At 34.6% G+C, this 20,648-nt stretch overlaps 1 protein-coding gene across 14 annotated transcripts in view; it reads left to right on the top strand.

Annotated features, from left to right (window-relative positions):
- LOC128206893 (oxidation resistance protein 1-like) overlaps positions 1 to 20,648 on the top strand; it is a 98,414-nt gene that overhangs the window by 36,272 nt on the left and 41,494 nt on the right. For 8 of the 14 annotated variants that reach the window (XM_052909611.1, XM_052909616.1, XM_052909612.1 and 5 more), the window contains 2 exons: positions 17,651 to 17,745; positions 18,093 to 18,140. In XM_052909611.1, coding sequence (XP_052765571.1) covers positions 17,651 to 17,745; positions 18,093 to 18,140 — 143 coding nt within the window. Of the gene's footprint in view, positions 1 to 12,330; positions 12,620 to 17,650; positions 17,746 to 18,092; positions 18,141 to 20,648 lie in introns of those variants that run through there. The other 6 variants (XM_052909617.1, XM_052909618.1, XM_052909615.1 and 3 more) reach the window with 2 other exon arrangements.

Here is a 20,648-nt window from a genome sequence, read left to right as displayed (position 1 = left end):
ATCACAGTGGTCAGTTGGGGAAATTCTTGCTTTATCCTTTCTCTCACATAAGGTGACTCAGAGTAACCACCAACTAGCAGCAGACTGGTGATGTTGTCTTGAGAACAGGCAGACAGGATCTCTTTCAGTTTTTCAATGATAACATTCACAGAGCTGTTGAAAAACTCCTTCACTACAAAATGCTTCAAAGTAAGACGACGACCTGTTTTACTGTAATGCACAAGGTCTCTATATCTTGAATGTTTTATCATTTCTTCAATGCTTTCACCGTTATCATTTTCAACCAATGTAACAAAGTCATAATCAAGTGGTAAAACTACTTTATCTGTACTGTGTGAAAATGCATATTTTTTTCGTTCAATTGAAAAAATAAAATCCTGGTAAGTATGTGTTAATTTTGTTCTGAATTCAGTGATTGCTGGAGCTCCAAACAATTTAATAAAGAACTGTTCAAACTCATGGTTCACTCTGGAGCCGCCAGCATAGTCTCCTGTTGCTCTGTACAGTTCACAGAGTGTTCTACTTTTAAGGATTTCATGGACACAAATGTCTATGGTCCCTCCCCCAAGATCAGCTAAAATGTACTTGTGTCCAACTGGAAATCTCACTGTTGACTTGTCCTCTCTCAGTTTTAGTGGCTTATCAATGGCAAACAAAGCACCAGCCTCTGGCTCTAGAACCAGCCGGACATTTTCCAGTTCTGCATTTTTGGCAGCTTCTCGCATGAATTGTCGAGCAGAATCTGTCCATATGGCAGGTATTGACAACATCCACAGAATTTCCTTTGAAGAAAATCCTTGAATGGTTTGATCACTTTTCACTTGGCCAACATGTGCCATAACTCTTTGTTTGAAATACTGTAAGACAATACTGTAAACATCCATAGCTTTTATTTCCTTCCCAGTTTGATCTTGTAGAGTTGTTTCTCTTGTAAGTTTTTCACTTTCATACAGTTTCATCTTGAAGTGGTGAAAGAAGTAATGTGATTGAAGTTCCTTTGGTTCTAACTCTGTGTACTTCTCAAGTGCCTGTTTACCAAAGGCATTGAAAGTCTTATCTGGGTTGAGGAGCACACATGTGGGTTCCCTCTCCTCCCCCATGGCTGTGTAGATGGAGATGGGATCACTGGTGAACATGAAGGCATAGCCACTATGAGTGGTCCCAAAGTCTATTCCAACAATCACTGCAGCTTCTACTTCCTGGTTAGGTTCTGATAATGTCATAACTGCCATGTTTTGTGTCAGCTTTCTGGCCATGATTAGTTTATGAATTTTTCTTTGAACATCTCAGATCTCATTTGTTAAGTTAAAATTTTCAACTGCAAATGTTGACATGATCTGAATGTTTTACAATACATAGTTGTAAAAACTTCCTTTTTTTGTTTAAAATATAATTATTGTAAAAACTTCCTTTTTTAATTATATGTTTTACGAACGGCCAGAGATGTTAAGTGTCAGAGGAGGAGGAAATAAAAATAAAAATAAAATTACATTTCTGGAATTCTATTTATTGGTCGGGGAAAAAACACACAGAAAAGCAAAAGCTATGATGTATCCTTTATGATTTTCTCATGTGAAGTCAAATTATGTAAGTGTGTGCACATTTGTTTTTGTTTTTTCTGACAAATTCACTTCATATTTTCATTAATCACCTTTTATACTTTGTAAATGCATGTTATAATAGACAAGTGACATAAAAAAAAAATCAATTTTTTTGGGTAAATTTATTTGCCATTTAGAATTTAAGGAATCGGCCATCACTCCACTGCGTTGTCTTGGCTGCAAATTGTCCGATACCAATTCACCAACCATGTCATTGTTACAGTTAGCAAAAGAGCTTTTTATCTGTTTGTTTCCTTTTATACAGCGTTTATTTATCCGCCAGGAACTAGTGAACCAGGAACTTGTAAATCAATTGATTATAGCTGATAAAACAATAGCTATCTATCCAACAGTGATTCAAATAATACTAGTTGTCCATCACACATTCTGTCCAACAAGCAGTCCAAACAACACTGGTGGTCCAACCACACTTCCGGTCCAACCATTTATAATTGTTCAACCAACACATATGGTCCATCCAATATAGCGGTCCAATAAGCAATGGATGCCCAACCAACTATAGTGTTTCAACATGCACTAGCTTCCTTCACGTAACGCTACCAATCTAGCAGCCCAACCAATTGTAGTGATGTCCTCAGAAGATAACATCAGCATATTTGAATCATATCTGTAAAGATAGGAATGGAACATAAAAAGTATATTTTTTATAAAAAAGTAAGTTACTATCAGACTTATTTATGGATGGATTTTAAGAAAATCTGGACCCCGATTTATTTCTAGGCCTGGGTGTATGCGACCGGTGGCCATCATAATATTTAAACATAGCTATATAACTAGTAACAAATCATTCAGAAGACTACACAGGTGACAGCATGACATAATTACACTTTCTAAGTAAATTTTTATGACATAGTAATAAAATTCACAGAGCAGTGTAAATCTCATAATTCATGTTCATGATTTATATATGTTCATAAGAATATTAATACATAGTTATAGTGTACCTGGTAATGTACATACAGAGTCCTCATTATAGATTATGACTGTCAGATAGTAAAACAGACTAATGTATTATTTGTGTTAATTTTCAAAACAAATGTTTTAGAATAGATGAGAATTATTTGTTGTTAATAATACTCCAATAAGAATAGTCACCGCATTCTTTTCTGAACCATCTACCCCACCCACCAGAACTAACTGTCCAGGTAAACAGTCAATCGATTTATAGCTCATGACATTCAAATAAAATCACAATAATGTAATATAAACTCATTAAAATGACAAATCTAATAATATTAAATAAATTATAACAAACCTGGAACGATAATAAGTCCATATTTATCGCTGTTATTATACTTCGTTATAACCCTGATATAAACCGAAAGTCACCCTGCCGCAAAAAATTGTGGTCTATTGGAAAGTCAAGAATGGGGGCAGCCATTTTATCAATCAAGATGCAAATCCGGGTGAGCTAAAACCTGGTACCTGGTATCGATAACGAGAAAAGCTGTTGTCACAGTTTATGATACCGGATTATGGGGGATACCAGGTACCGGATACCGGGTTTTTAGCACCAGCCTGCAAATCCGATGAATGTTTTTCATTGGCTTAAACTGTTTCAGAGATGTTCACACCAACATTTTTACAGCTATTGCAATGTCCTCTGCTTTTAATGATTTGCCGCAATAAAGTTCCATCGGCGGAAAAAAAATAAAAATGAAATCACAATTTTATTTTTATTTCAAAAATGAGTTTTTTTGAGCGGCGGTGTTTGTAACACATAGAATTTTAATGAAAAAAAGGCCTTATTTCTGTTTAAAATATGTATTTATTCCTTGTGTTAAGTATGTGATTATGATGTCACTGTTTACTCTTAAGTCAATATATTGGTCATAGATTTATATGGAGTTTGATAAGATGATGACACCTGTTGCAGATGCTACTTTACTAAAGAAATATTGCAAATTTGCACACATTATTGCAGGTAAACTTTATTTAATCTCATCAGAACCTAAAGTAATATAATGTTATTGATTAGATGATTTCATATTGGTCCAGTTATTTGTCCGAGGTTAGCTGTATTAATTTGCCTGAACCTAAAGGGCGAAGGAAATACAGCTGACCGAGGACAAAGAACTCCGCCAAAATGAAATCACCTAATTAATAAGTATTTTATCAATCAACTATTAAGTATGGTACAACACTTTGGTTAAAAACATTCAAATAACTTACCTGAAGGTCACCTTGAAGTGTTGAAGCCGTATTTATCCCTTGTTCTTTCATGGTGTCTGCCTTTCTAGACTTGATTCTGCTGATATTGACATGCATTCGGAAAGTGATATTGCACATACTTATGAATATATAAATCCTATATTAGGCGAGTTTTGTAGCCAATCAAAATGGAGGAAACACATATTGGCCGAGTTTGGTTGATATTGGCCGAGTTTTGGCATGCATTGTCATCAATTGTCTGGTATCGATTGGTACTGCAATTGTCCCCGTATCGCGTCAAATACGTAATAGTTGATTAATAATGTGTGAAATGCATCAGAAAACAAGAAAACTGAACAAGCTACATTATACTGATGCTGTGTAATTAAAATATTTGCACTCTTCATTCGGCTCAAAAATAATAAGTTGTGTTTTTAACACATCTGTTCCTTAAAACATGAAAATTAGAAACATAATGCAATGGGAACAAGATGGACATTTAATTAGGGGTGGGAAAAACAACGGCAATTTCAAAAACATAACAACAGCACCTGACTGAGTGAAATCAATTTCATTTTCAATTGGCTGTATGTGTAGGCTTATCCCTGAGTTACCATTGTTTCATATAGAATTAAATGTGAATTGAAAGTTTGAAACAAGTTGCACAGATTGATACTTTGTGCACTCTGTCGAGCATTATCATTTATAATGTGCAATGAGTTGAATATTTTAAAAAGCAATGAACACAAAAATGATAAAAAAAAAATTATATTTATAACATTTGATTTCTTTTTAAAGCATTAAAACAATGATATGATGTCACCACAATATTTATGTATCACTTTATCAAACCTACTTAAGGCTTGCTATTTCATCGATGTAACTTATAAGTCAAAGACTTAGTTTCCTTCTTTTTTTAGCCATAATAACCATGATTGATCGTAACCTTTTTTACACTTAACACAATCTGAATTACTTTAACAAATACCCTTTTATAACAATTCTTCATATATCCAAGAATATTTTGGTTACCGATCACACATTACATTCAAAAGAATATTCACATGAAACTTTTTAGCCGGCATGTTAACAGTGGTAATTTGAACATATGTAGCAAGTTTGATAACTCTTGCAATTACAATTTTCAATTGACGCCTGCAAAGACTTAAGGAGGCTAAAAACTCAAAGAACATTTAATTGTCCTTTAAAATTGTATTAACTCTCATCTTAAAATAAGTAATATTTTACTTTGTACACATAATGTTACCAATTTGACGATGTGCACATGTTTTGGCGATAAAGTATACTTCTGAATCACTTTAAACAGAGTCTTAATGATTGTTTTAATGAAAACTGGCCCAAATCTATAAACAATTCAAGTCAATGTTTTGTTAGATAGTCCCTTAAAAACTTTGTTAAATGTTGAATTTTATCTTTTGTTAGAAAAACCCTTTAAACGTAACTTTTATATAAGAATTCAAAGTGTTACTCAGAACTGCATTGGATGTTGTTTATAATATGCAGTGAAAACAAATTTTGGGATTGTTTCTGAGGTAAAGATTTAGAAAAAACATCATTTGCCATTTGTTATACATCACAGCCAACATATGCATATAATGGGAATGAATATTTGATAACAACAAGCAATCGCTTAATCCTCGTGTATCGCAAACAGTTTGACAGTCTTTGGCATTCACATTCAGCATATCCATTCTTCCAACTGGTAATATTGTTCACAGAAAGTCAATGTTTTGGCTACTCTTAGTGAACACTCAATATAGTAATGTTTTGTTTATTTCATCAGATACATGTATACATTAAATCACACAGCGCATGCTTAATAATTTAAATCAACACATTTTATATAAACACAAGGGAAGTCTACAATAGGTATATTTTATAACTACAAGACTTAGTAAACACTTAATTCTCCTATATAGCAAACAGTTTGACAAGTCTTTGGCATTCAGATACAGCTTGTGCATTCGTCCAACTTGTAATATTGTTCATAGAAAGTCAATGTTTGCTTCATATTCCTCACCAGTCTGCTTTACAAACAGTTTCATGGTGAACTCAGTCTCCCCCACTATCAACTTCCTTACACCATGTATGACATCAGGCCATCCCCCAGGAGGAGGTTGCATTCTGATCCTACCAACACTCTCACACTGATCCTCTTCCCTGAGGCAGTATGTAGGATTAGACCTGGGAGACCGCCACAGATATACATCCAACTTTATATGTTTTAACTTTGATTGCCTGAAGGTGTCATAGAATTTCCGGGAGAACTCTTGCTGATGTTGCAGGATCTGTCCCCGTTCTATCAGCTTCTCAAACACACCTACACACCTGGTATCACCATCAAGATTGAACTTAAACTGTTCTGGATGTTCTCCTTCTTTAAACCTTGGATTAGAACAAAGCCCATATGTGAATCGTGCCCTCCTCTGGATGATGTTTCTGGGCTTCAGTCCCATCATCACAGCCCCTTTCATCACTGCCAGTCTCCCATTTTCTACTACCACAGTGGTCAGTACAGGAAATTCTTGCTGTATCCTTTCTCTCACATAAGGTGACTCAGAGTAACCTCCAACGAGCAGCAGACTGGTGATGTTGTCTTGATGACAAGCAGACAGAATCTCTTTCAACGTTTCAATGATGACATCCACAGAGCTGTCGAAGAACTCCTTCACAACTAAATAGTTTAAAATAAGACGGCGACTTGCCTTTTTGTATTGCACAAGATCTTTATACCTTGACTCTGATATCATTTTTTGAATGGATTCTCTATTTTCAGTTTCCACTAATGTAACATAATCGTAGTCTAGCAAAATTGTTAATTTTTCTGTGCATTGTGAAAATGTTAACTTTTTTGTTTCGACTGATTTGATAAATTCTTGGTAAGTATGTGTTAATTTTGTTCTTAATTCATCAAATGCTGGACCACCAAACAATCTTATAAAGAACCGTTCAAACTCATGGTTCACTCTGGAGCCACCAGCATAGCCTCCAGTTGCTCTGTACAGTTCACGGAGAATTCTACTTTCAAGGATTTCATGGACACAAATGTCAACGGTCCCGCCGCCAAGGTCAGCTAAAATGTACTTGTGTCCAACTGGAAACTTCTCTGTTGACTTGTCCTCTCTCAGTTTTAGTGGCTTATCAATGGCAAACAAAGCACCAGCCTCTGGTTCTAAGATGAGCCTGACATTTTCCAGTTCTGCATTTTTGGCAGCTTCTCGCATGAACTGTCGGGCAGAATCTGTCCATATGGCAGGTATTGACAACATCCACAGAATTTGCTTTGAAGTTAATCCATGAATGGTTTCATCACTTTTCACTTGGCCAACATGTGACATAACTCTTTGTTTGAAATACTGTAAGGCAATTCTGTAAACATCCATTGCTTTCATTTCCTTTCCAGTTTGATCTTGGAGAGTTGTTTCTCTTGCAAGTTTCTTACTCTCATACAGTTTCATCTTGAAGTGGTGGAAATAGTAGTATGACTGATGTTCCTCTGGTTCTAACTCAGTGTACTTCTCAAGAGCCTGTTTACCAAAGGCATTGAAAGTCTTATCTTGGTTGAGGAGCACACAGGTTGATTCTCTCTCCTCCCCCATTGCTGTGTAGATGGAGGTGGGATCACTGGTGAACATGAAGGCATAGCCACTGTATGTGGTCCCAAAGTCTATCCCCACAATTACTGCAGCTTCTACTTCCTGGTTAGATTCTGATAATGTCATAACTACTATGTTTTTATGTAGCTTTTCAGCCATGTTTCTTTCACTTTGTATACCTCAGATCATATTTGTAAAGTGTATAAATAAGTTTTATAAACTGTATTCTCTCACACTCTTTTAGTTTAAATGATCTAGACGTTTTCCTCTACATGATTCTAAAATTTATGTTTGTTCAAAATGGAAGTTAACCCTTATCTATGTGATTGATGATATCACTGTTTTGCCTTAAATCATCATATTGATTAAGTTTTGTAAGATTGAATAAAGTTAACCTGAGTTATATTGTGTGTTTTAAAATCTTTTTTGGCTATCATTTAGTCTTAAAGAATTGGTTCAAGTTATTTAAATGATTTTTTAATAATTATTTACTAATTAAAAAAATAAATATATGATGGTGCAATGTTGTAACTTATAAGCCTAGTTTATGATAGTAATGTACAGTGGCATCTGCAACATTACAGTCACTGGGTGGATAAAAGTAATGTAGTGTCCAATGCTTTCAGAAAACAACAAAACAGAACAAGCTGCTTTATACTGATGTTGTGTAATTAAAATCTTTTGGGTTACCAATAATGGTTAACAGTGTTCTCAATAAAAAGCGGCTGTCTGCCAGTTGAAATTTGGAAAACTAAATGAATTTTTAGTAGAATAAGCAGTAGCTGGTCGGTTACTTTACTATTTGAGAAGGTTCAACTGAAACTTATTGAGAACCCTGCGTTTATAAATCTTCATTCCATGTCATAAAGTCAAATGCCTTTTTTCTCCAATTATTATGAAACACTGTCAGAATACTTGTTTACAATGTCATTTTGTCTTTAACATTTGTGAATATGAGTCACCTCAGGTCAAAAACAAGGTCACAAGTTCAAATCTTAGGAAGTTTGTTTTGCATGTCATAAAGTTAATAGTTTTTATCGGATTGTTATGAAACTTTGTCAGAATACTTGTCGACATGTTGTCTTGATCATTTGCGAATTATGGGTCATCTCAGGTCAAAAACTAGGTCACTAAGATCAGATCTTAGGAAATTTTTATTCTATGTCATTTAGTCAATAGTCTTTATCCAATCTTCATAAAATTTGTTCTGAAAATTTGTCCGCATTGTATCTTAGGTTGTTATTTGTATGAGTCATCTTAGGTAAAAACTAATTCAATAGGTAAAAAGTTTGGAAACATTTTCTCTGTTTTTGATTTGAATTCAAATTTTAATTGTTTAAAAATCGTTGTGTACATGAAATCTTAGTTTTTAAAGCGTGTCATCTGAAGTCAAAAACTTCCCAAACAATGTATTTATAAATTTTTCATTTTTCCTTACACATATGGAATTATAGTTACTGTTGCCAGTTTCATGAAATTTGATCAGGTTTTTGTATTCACATATTATCTCTGATAAGAATAAATAACATTGGGAACTGACCTCATGTTACCCCGGCCCCTTCAATTCTATGACATCGTGATTTCAAATTCACGAATTTACGATTTCAACTTTGTGATTTCACAATGTCATTTTCATGAATGTTTGAATTTACAATTTCAACTTAACGATCTCATTATTTCACAATATCATCATTTAAATTGCATAATTTCACAAGTTCCTGAATACATGATTTCGACATTTATGAATTCACAACCATTTAAGCTTAAGTAGTGAAGTCACAGAATTGCTATCTGATTGACATTATTTAAGCTCACTCAGTGATTATTGGCCCTATATGGCCTTGTTTTTCCATCACCCTCAGGTGAAGCTGCGCCTAACTTAATTGGCATTATCTCTCAGGTTTTTAAGAGTTCTTGTACTTTAATATTAATATCCAGACTGAGGTTGTCTTGATATTGACTTAGTATGTGTTTAAAACATTGAAAGGGGCAACACATTTTTATTTCTTGCGGCTTTAAAATAACACTTTTTTTAGAACAGCTGTGCTTTGACCATGCTTCAGTTGTGTGTAGGATTATAATGACCAGAGCTCAAACACGTTTTGATGGGGCAATGCATAACTTAAGCAATATCTTTATAAAGATTTTTTCTTATCAATTTAACTGCAAGAAAATCACAGACTATTTAGGCAATACCGCCTCCTATGGCAAGTTTGTTAACTGTACGCTTGTCAAGAATTTGATAGAAATCTTATCCAAGGGAGACAAATTGCATCATGAGACAGTGTAAAAATCATTACCAGCAGTTGTACTATGTGACATCAGAAAGTCATAGAAATGAGTGGGGAAGAGGGTTTAGTTATTGGAAAACTTGGCTGGTATTGATCAACTGTGCTGACTGTTTATTAGGATTCCCCACCATTGCATCCAGCTCCATATACAAAACACATACAACTGCATCCTTAAGCTGTGTGTGTATATTTACTTGGACATTTTTTTATCTAATATAGTTCCTGGGGATGCTATCATTTTGCGTATCACATAACATTTCTGTTGCAATTCAGAAATTGGGAATATTTGCTTGTTAATGTAATACCTGCATGGTTATTACATGCAGATGTTACATATTTGAAAGCATTTTGTGATCTGATAGAGAGGCAGGGGTAATAACATGAACTTAAAAGTGTAACATGCAACTGCATTGGATATTCTTTATGGAGTGAAAAACCCATCATTGTTGGATTGTTTCTAAGGTAAAGATTTAGCTACATACATTGATAAACGCTGTGAACATGAGTAGAACTCTGTGAAGGTCATTGTTACTGACAACTCACTGCCAAACTGGGCGTAAACACACATTGCAAATAAAGCCATGTCATAGCTTTATTAGTAAATCCATTTGCCGCGTTTTGGCTTCTCTTAGTGAACACTCAATATAGTAATGTTTTGTTTATTTCATCAGATACATGTATACATTGAATCACACAGCGCATGCTTAATAAATCAACACATTTTATATAAACACAAGGGAAGTCTACAATAGGTATATTTTATAACTACAAGTAAACACTTAATTCTCCTGTATAGCAAACAGTTTGACAGTCTTTGCATGGCATTCAGATTCAGCTTGTGCATTCGTCCAACTTGTAATATTGTTCACAGAAAGTCTATGTTTGTTTCATATTCCTCACCAGTCTCCTTTACAAACACTTTCATGGTGAACTGACAGTCTCTCCCACTTTTTTACATCATTTACCACATCAGGCCAGCCACCAGAAGGAGGTTGCATGATGCATTGAAAGTCTTATCTTGGTTGATGGGCACACAGGTGGGTTCTCTCTCCTCTCCCATAGTTCTGCAGATGGAAATGGGATCACTGGTGAACATGAAGGCATAGCCACTGTATGTGGTCCCAAAGTCTATCCCAACAATCAATGCAGTCGCCTGATTGGGCTCTGATAGAAACATACTCTCTAATTGCTTAGGTAACTTTTCATGCCATTTAAGAAGTCCGTAAAATGCAATGAATGTTCTAGTTTATATTTGAAGAAAGGTGTTCGATTGAAGCATTTATCTCTATACCTAATTTATTATGATCTCATAGTTGATCTCTGAGAGAGATATGCTCCTCAATTGTTGATCTTACTTTCCTTCCATTTTGATAAAAAATGTGAATAATTATGAAATGAAATTGTTTAAGCAATACATGTTTTGAAGAATATCAAATAATGAGTCCTCCTGTCCCTAGTTATTTTTCTTAGGCCTAAAAAATGGTTTGGTTAGGGTAATGCATCCTTTTTAAAAATAGGTAGGGTAGGTAGGCTTTTTTATTTTTTATTAAGCTTTCTATATAACTGACTACAAAAACAGTAGGGTTGGCGCCTATTTCGTGGGTAGGGTCGCCTATTTCGTGGGTAGGGTCACCTATTTCGTGGGTAGGGTCGCCTATTTCGTGGGTAGGGTCACCTATTTTGTGGGTAGGGCCGCCTATTTTGTGGGTAGGGTCGCCTATTTGGTGGGTAGGGTCGCCTATTTCGTGGGTATGGTTGCCTATTTCGTAGGTAGGGTCGCCTATTTTCGTGGGTAGGGTTGGCGCCTATTTCGTGCGCTTATTTCGTAGGTAGGGTCGCTTATTTCGTAGGTTGGGTCGGTGCCTATTTCGTGGGTAGGGTAGCTTATTTCGTGGGTAGGGTCGGTGCCTATTTCGTGGGTAGGGTCGAGTAACCCAAACCAAATGTATTTTTTTAGGCCTTACTAAATATTTGCAAATATCATTGATTGTCTATTATTTTGCTCTCTGGTAGTTTATTGAAAGTACTAACAAAAGTATAGGCTGGGTTTAATATTTACATGGAATGAATGTTCAAATGAATTACTTCCTGATTGCTAAACTTGTGTGTATTGATTTTAAAATTTACACTGTTTGAATGACAAGTTATCTCATTTCATCATAAATACAAGTTATACTCCCTGATCGACTTAGGAACTAAGGTTGAGTTAAAAGTTTTAGGACACATTGTGTCCAGTAAACGTTTAAGGGAAAGTTAATTATGAGCATAAATAGAACACTTTTTGATGCGCGGCATTCCATACCTGAAGCAATATCAATGCAAAGAATTCTCAATTTAACTGCAACAAAATCACTGATTATTAAGGCAAAACAGCCTCCTATGGAAAGTTTTTTTTACAGTAAGCTCCTCAAGAATTTGATAGAATACTTAGCCAAGGCAGATAATTTGCATCCTTAGACTGTGTAAAAATCATTACCAGCAGTTGTATGTGACATCAGAAAGTCATAGAAATAAGTGGGGAAGAGGGTTTATAAGTTATTGGAAAACTTGGCTGGTATTGATCAACTGTGGTGACTGTTTATTAGGATTCCCCAGCATTGCATTGACAGCTCCATATACAAAACACATAAAACTGCATCCTTAGGCTGTGTGTGTGTATTTACTTGGACATTTTTATATGGATAAAGTTCCTGGGTATCATCAGCTGTCATTTTGCATATCACATATCATTATTGTTGCGATTCAGTAATGACAATATTTGCTTGTTAATATAATAGCTGCATGGCTGTTACTTGCAGATGTTACATTTTCTAAGCATTTTGTGACTTCACAGAGAGGCAGTGGTGATAATTAAAACTAAAGGTGTTACATGAAACTGCGTTCAACTTAGATGTTGTTTATAGAATGCTGTGAAAACTTTTTTGGGATTGTTCCTGAGGTAAAGATTTAGTAATAACATCATTAAATGTTTTTTAAATGTGAACAACTCTGTGAAGGTCATTGTTACTGATGACTCACTGTCAAACTGGGTGTAAACATATATTACAAAGAAAGCCATGCCAAAGCTTGATTATTGAATCCATTTGCTACATTTTGGCTCTTCTTAGTGAACACTCTTCATGGGTGAAAATGATCAAACATCTACCTACTAAAAATAATCATAATCTGTTTATTTCACAGATACATGTATAGATTGAATCAAATTGCATGATACAATAAATCAACAAATTCTTTATAAACATAAATATCACTGTCATTTGTCATCACAGCAGTCAATAGCAATTATAATGAGAAGGAATATTTTATAACAACAAGTAAATGCTTAATCCTCCGGTTTTACAAACAGTTTGACAGTATTTGGCATTCAGATTCAGCGTATGCATTCTTGCAACTGGTAATATTGTTCACAGAAAGTCAATGTTTGTTTCATTTTCCTGACCAGTCTCCTTTATAAACAGTTTCATGGTGAACTCAGTCTCCCCAACTATCAACTTCTGTGTACCATGTAACTTATCAGGCCAGCCCCCAGGAGGAGGTTGCATGCTGATACTACCCACCTCCTCACACAGGTCCTCCTTCAGTAAGCAGTATTTAGGGTCAGGCCTTGGAGACCGCCACAGTGATATATGCCGTTTCAACTGTTTTCTCTCTGGTTGTTTGGAGCTTTGAGATTGATATACCTCCCTGGAGAACTCTTGCTGGTGCTGCAGGAGCTGGCCCCGCTCTATCAGCTTGTGAAACACACCTTTACACCTGGTCTCACCATGTAGATTGTACTTAAACTGTTCTGGATGCTCTCCTTCTTTAAACATTGGATGAGAACTAAACCCATATGTGAATCGTGCCCTCCTCTGGATGATGTTTCTGGGCTTCAGTCCCATCATCACAGCCCCTTTCATTACTGCCAGTCTCCCATCTTCTACTATCACAGTTTTCAGTTGAGGAAATTCTTGCTGTATCCTTTCTCTCACATAAGGTGACTCAGAATAACCACCAACTAGCAGCAGACTGGTGATGTTGTCGTGGGAACAGGCAGACAGAATCTCTTTCAGCTTGTCAATGATAACATCCACAGAGTTGTCAAAGAAACCCTTCACAACAGAGTTTTTCAGAGTAAGACGACGACCTGTATCGCGGTACTGCACAAGGTCTTTATATCTTGAACCTTTGATCATGTCTTCAATGGTTTCACCATTTTCATTTTCCGCCAATGTAACAAAGTCATAATCTAGTGGTAAAACTACTTTATCTGTACTGTGTGAAAATGCACATTTTTTTCGTTCAATTAAAGAAATCATCTCATGGTAAGTTTGTGTCAATTTTGTTCTAAAGTCATCGAGTGCTGGAGCCCCAAACAATCTTATAAAGAACTGTTCAAACTCATGGTTCACTCTGGAGCCACCAGCATAGTCTCCTGTTGCTCTGTACAGTTCACAGAGAGTTCTATTTTCAAGGATCTCATGGACACAAATGTCTATGGTCCCTCCCCCAAGGTCAGCTAAAATGTACTTGTGTCCAACTGGAAACCTTTCTGTTGACTTGTCCTCTCTCAGTTTTAGTGGCTTATCAATGACAAATAAAGCACCAGCCTCTGGTTCTAAGACGAGCCGGACATTTTCCAGTTCTGCATGTTTGGCGGCTTCTCGCATGAACTGTCGAGCAGAATCTGTCCATATGGCAGGTATAGATAGCATCCACTGAATTTGCTTTGAAGAAAATCCATAAATGGTTTCATCACTTTTCACTTGGCCAACATGTGCCATAACTCTTTGTTTGAAATACTGTAGGACAATTCTGTAAACATCCATTGCTTTCATTTCCTTGCCAGTTTGATCTTTGAGAGTTGTTTCTCTTGTAAGTTTCTTACTCTCATACAGTTTCATCTTGAAGTGGTGGAAGAAGTAGTATGACTGATGTTCCTCTGGTTCTAAGTCAGTGTACTTCTCAAGAGCCTGTTTACCAAAGGCATTGAAAGTCTTATCTGGGTTTAGGAGCACACAGGTTGGTTCCCTCTCCTCCCCCATTGCAGTGTAGATGGAGATGGGATCACTGGTGAACATGAAGGCATAGCCACTGTTTGTGGTCCCAAAGTCTATCCCCACAATCGCTGCAGCTTCAACTTCCTGGTTAGGTTCTGATAACATCATAACTGGTACATTTTCCTCTAGCTTTGTGGCCATGTTTATTACCCTTTGTATACCTCAGATCTTATTTGGAAATTGTAAGTTTTTTAAAATGTTTCCACTCACACTCATTTAGTTCAAATGATCTAAACATTTTTCCACTACATGACTGTTAAACTTATCTCTGTTTAAAATGTATATTTAACCCTTATCTACAAAATGTTTATGATTTATGATATAATGACGTGAATGTGTGGATTCAAATCCTGACGCAACTCACAATGAATGTATTTAAGGTTTAATAATGTCCAGAATATAATCACATGCATACAGTTCTATGGAACACCAGTAGAAGAAATTTATACAGTGTCATCAATAATTCTTGTACCACAAGTGTTTAAGTATTTTAAATTTGTAACACAAATTATTAAACACACTTATTAAACTGTTCCTAGAAATATATGTAACACAATGTCCTTTATTATAACTTTGGTAACACACACAAAGTCTAAAATAATATTTGTAACACAATGTCCTGACTTTGGTAACACACAAAGTATAAAGTAATGTTATGGAACACCATACAATTCGAAGTCCTTAATAAAAGTGATCCTTAAGCTTTTATATGAAACATATTGTTGTTTTAAAAGGTTAAGAAATAACAAGAATGTCTGAAATGTCTCACTCAGGCTTAGCTATCAAAACTTGTCTAGCTAAGCCTGTTGCATAAAGATTAGCTAGAACATAAAATAATGAAGGTGCTAAAATTAAAGGAAACATGTAGACACAAGAAATAACAGTTTGTTGAAGAATTAATAACCATTATGAAACCCTTCAGATGTAAAAGGAAATAAATAAAATGTATGAAATATTGCATATAATTCAAAGGTTCTATATTATTAAGAATATAAATGAATTCCTCATAAGATAACAATAATTTTCATACCAAATATAATATATTTCATATGAATAAAAGATTTACATCTGAATAGCAGAAGAATGTACATCTAACTTCTGGGACAAAAACATTAAGAAATATTAAATAAAAGATAACAAATATATGAAGACAATTCGACACAAAATTGCTTCATAATAATGATATCAGATTTATTGAGTTTTGTAAGATTGAATAAAGTTTACCTGAGTTATGTGTGTGTTTTTAAATCTTTTTGTCTATTATTTAGTCTTAAAGAATTTGATCAAGTTGTTAAAATGATTTTTTTTATAGTTATTTACTAATTAAAAAAAAAATATGCTGGTGAAATGTTGTAACTTATAAGTTTAGTTTATGATAGAAATGTACAGTGGCATTTGCAACATCACAGTGGGTGGAATAAACTTAACCCTTAAGCTGCTGATGGCGATTTTAAAGGCTTTGCAAACAGCTTGGAACCAGACCAGAGGTCGAGTAACTCGGCGCCTGGTCAGGTTCCAAGCTGTTTGCCACTCAGTCAATATATCCCCAAAGTTTTAAGTAAATTGAAAGAAATTTAGAATAAACCAGACGACATTTTTGAGCAGACGACTATTTACCCAGCATGCAAAGGGTTAAATGTAGTGTCCAATGCTTTCAGAAAACAATAAAACCGAACAAGCTACTTTTTAATCAGATGTCGTGTAATTAAAATATTTTGCGTTAATAATTCTGTGTTAAATTTTTCATTCCATGGCATAAAGTCAATAGATTTTTATCCAATTGTTATGAGACTTTGTCAGAATACTTGATAACATTTTGTTGTGAACATTTGTAAATATGAGTCACCTCAGGTCAAAAACAAGCTCACTAGGTCAAATCTTAGGAAGTTTGTTTTGCATGTCATAAAGTCAAACTTTTTTATCGATTGTTATGAAACTTTGTCAGAATACTTGTTTGCATGTTGTCTTGATCATTTGCGAATATGGGTCACCTCAAAAATTAGGTCATTATTTCAAATGTTAGGAAGTTTTTATTCCATGTCACAGAGTCAATAGTTTATATTCAATCTTCAGCAAACTTGTTCCAAAAACATTTCTAAATTGTATCTTAGGCTGTTGTGAATATGCGTCATCTTGGGTAAAATCTAAATCAATAGGTAAAATGTTTGGAAATATTTTTCCCTGTTCTAGATTTGAATTCAAATTTTAATTAATTGTTTAAAAATAGTTGTGTACATGAAATCTTAGTTTTTAAAGTGGGTCATCTGAGGTCAAAATCTAGCTCTTTGTGTTTTACCGTTGGGCAAAGTTCATGTATTTATAATTTTTTTTATTTTTCCTTACACAAAAATGAAATTGTAGTTACTGTTGCCAGTTTCATGAAATTTGATCAGGTTATTTGTATGAACAGATCATCTCGGATAAGTATAAATAACATTCGGAACTCCTCGGCCATTTTTATCGAAAACAACCTCGGATGTATGCCGATACATCATAAGAAGTAGTTCGTAAAATTTGAAATTATATTATTAATTAAATGTAGTGATTAAGCTTGTGTTTGTTGATTTAAGTTTAAACTGATTGCCAGAGAAGTGTATTATTGAAAACACAATTAAGATTCCCAAGAGTTTAAGTCATTAAGTTTATCTGCTGAATTGAATTACTATGCCATCCACTTGCCACAGACTATTAGTGCACCAATTTCTGACTTGTAAACCGTCCATATACAACCAAGGTTGTTTTTGATAAGATGGACGAGGAGTTTCGAATGGTATAAATAAGGGTCTTCTTGGTTAAAAAAACCATCAAATCTTAGGTTTGCAAAATTGCATTGTCAAATAAAAAATCCAGCTTTATTGCAGCCACATTGGCGTCTTGTTTTCGCCCTTAAAATCAACCAAAATATTGATTATTTTTTTTTAATGTTTCAGGTTGCGTACCAGTTCCCAGCCCAATGCAGCTGGGCTCCAACCCAAGTCCACTTCTTCTGTGCCAACTATCACTGGGGGAGAACTAGATCTACCAGGTATGTAACCAAAGTTGTTCAAAAATAGGAATTGAACTCTGTTGCTTAAGTGAGCTATTTGTCATGGAGAAAAAGGAGGAAATGCAATGTTTATGCGAAAGAAAATTGAAAACACTTTGTATTGTGCTAAAACAGTTGAATGGATTTTTTTAGCAATTTAACAGAATTACTGAAAAGGAAGTTTTTGTGCACACAAAAAGAGTCAAACTCAAAAATCAATGAGATCATTTACACATTTTTATTTCATTTTTTTTCAGTTTTATTCATGTGCAGTTATTTAAATCAACATGCTATGTTCATTATTCCGAAAAAATATATAAGACTATGTTTGAATGTATTTGTTTAAGCTGAGCTAGTGTCACGTTTTTCTGTGGACAGTTTCGAATCGCTCGGCAGTAAGTACAGAGTGTAGTGAAATACCATTTTGTTATGTTTTTGCCTGTAATATAGTCTTTCTTGTAGAACTATGTCTGTAACAGTTTTAAAAAAAGTGAATTGGTTGTCCGGTTAGCGCACTCAATTTTCACCAAGGCGACCCGTGTTCGATTCCCAGCTTGGGCGCAATGTGAGTTCGGTTAGTGGTCACCAAGCCGGACAAGTGGGTTTTCTCCCGGTACTCTGGTTTCCCCCCAAACACAAGACCACACTCTCGAGCAACATTGTACCAACGAGAGTGACTCGGTATAAGCTATCATAGCTTTCTTCACAATCATTGTAAAATAAATAATGTTTAAATTAAAAAATGAAAGCTTTGTAGTTGAGGCATGGTATTTATTTCTTTTCTTTCTGATAGTTTTTACTTTCAAAGCCTTCATCCAATCATCACCAAATTTGGACAAATTGTGTATGGGTATAATATCTCAAACACATTGTATTACCAGCCATATTGCTGTATTCACTCAAGAGTAATTGTCCTTTAAATAAAGAAATTACCTAAAACTGGTCGTATCGGCTCAATAACTTCAAAATACTATGTCCAATTACCACCAAATTTGGTCAGAATGTGAATTGGCATAATATTTCAGACAAGTTTGATAAACAGCCATATTGCCTCTGTCACTCTAGAGTTATGACCCTTGAATTAGCAAAAACTGTATTAATTACAGTGTCTAGCAAGCTGCCCTCTAAACTTAGCTTAACGTACAACTGCTGTTCACCAAACTCGGTGTCCTAAGAAATGGACAGGCATTGATATTTTATGACATTTGGCGCTCTTGTTTTTAACAAACTGATAAATGCTTAATATATCATTAAATTGTTCCTTTATGTTTGTATTAGACTCATACTTTTCAAATATCATCACTTAATATTTTTTTTAATTTCTTTTATGGATTAAAAGGGTTTAAATCTTGATTAAGTATTATTGGTGTATTATTTAGAATGTAATTTTTGTGTAGTAAAATGACCTATTTTTTACTTTTTGTTTGACATTGGACTGGATTTATTTGATGTTGGATATGTTGGATGTTGTTTGTTGTGGGTTTCGTGTGTATAGTTCAACAGTGTGTTTATTTAAAGGGGCGGGACACCAGATGGTCCAAAAATTGGCAAATTCAGTATTTCCTCAAAACAAGCCTAGAATTTGTCAATGTGACCTAAAAGGAGGCCGATGAAATGTCACTTAATTTACTTGGTTTAAATGATAAATGCAACAATCATGTTGCTGTCTCATCTGTGTTTCTGGGTTTAAAATAGTGTTAAAACGGTTTCCCAGTTTATATCATATCTCTTTATGAGTACAGATAAATATACTGATGCAATTTTTACACTTACTGGGATTTATGTGGTAGACAAGTGTAGTAAATTTCGAATTGGAAAACTGCGCAAAAAACTGCGAAAGAAATGTGTCATTAGGGATGTGATACATCAATAAGTAAGATTCATTGTGTTGTACACAACGATGTCAGATTTTATATAAGTTTTTGACATTTTTTTTCTCTTGCAACTATATCATCTGGTGTCTAGCCCCTTGAATTCTTTATTTAACTGTTTGCATAATGCTCTTTGAGTTTATATCATCTGAAAACACTGGGTCTTCATTAAAGCTGCACTCTCACTGATTGAACGTTTTGACAACATTTTTATTTTTTGTCTTGGAAAGACCCAACTTATGCGAAAAATTATGTAAGACTGCTGACAAAAAATCAGATTGCAGATTTTCATATTTAAGTTCAAAAATTGATATTATATGCATTTTTCTTATGCCTTTAGTAACGCTTTAAGCTATAAAACATTAATTTTAGAACGGAAATATAAAAATCTGCAATCTGATCTGTTGTTAGCAGTCTAATACCACTGATTTGCAGATGTTTTCACCAAAAATTGCTCATTCCAAGACAAAAAAAGATGTTAAAATGATCAATCTGTGAGAGTGCAGCTTTAAATTTCCTCACAGCATTTCACTGAATTTGGGCAATCAATGTTCCAAGTTTACATCAGTTGAATAAAATACCCATTATTGGAAAATGATTGTGATTTGCCAGTAGTATTGAAGTGTGAAAGGAATTAATTTCATCTCTTTCTTGCCATTATCTTTGTCTTAAATTAACTGCTTCAGTTCTGGTGAGTTGCCAGGTAGTCATAAATTTGTTTTATTAACTGTGTTTTTCAGCAGTTTTTCGCTGCATAAAGAGACATTGTTGCCAACACTTAGATAGTTACTATTTATTTTTTGCTGTATCATATAAATCATCCAATTGACAGCATTGGAATGCACACAGCGATTGCCGATTTAATAGTGAAGCAAAAATAAACAACATTTACTAGTACATACATGTTATACTTCAAGGCATTATATCAAATTTTGTTTCAAAGGTTTTTTATTAGTTTCTATTTGCATTAAGAACATTCAATTGTTTCCAATGACTGCTCATATATGTAAGGATCGTACACATTCATTATTA

This window comes from Mya arenaria, chromosome 10 (genome assembly GCF_026914265.1).
Source record: "Mya arenaria isolate MELC-2E11 chromosome 10, ASM2691426v1".
Taxonomy (NCBI): Eukaryota; Metazoa; Mollusca; class Bivalvia; order Myida; family Myidae; genus Mya; species Mya arenaria.
The sequence above is the reverse complement of the archived record's forward strand: the minus strand, read 5'-3'. Positions and strand labels throughout refer to the sequence as shown.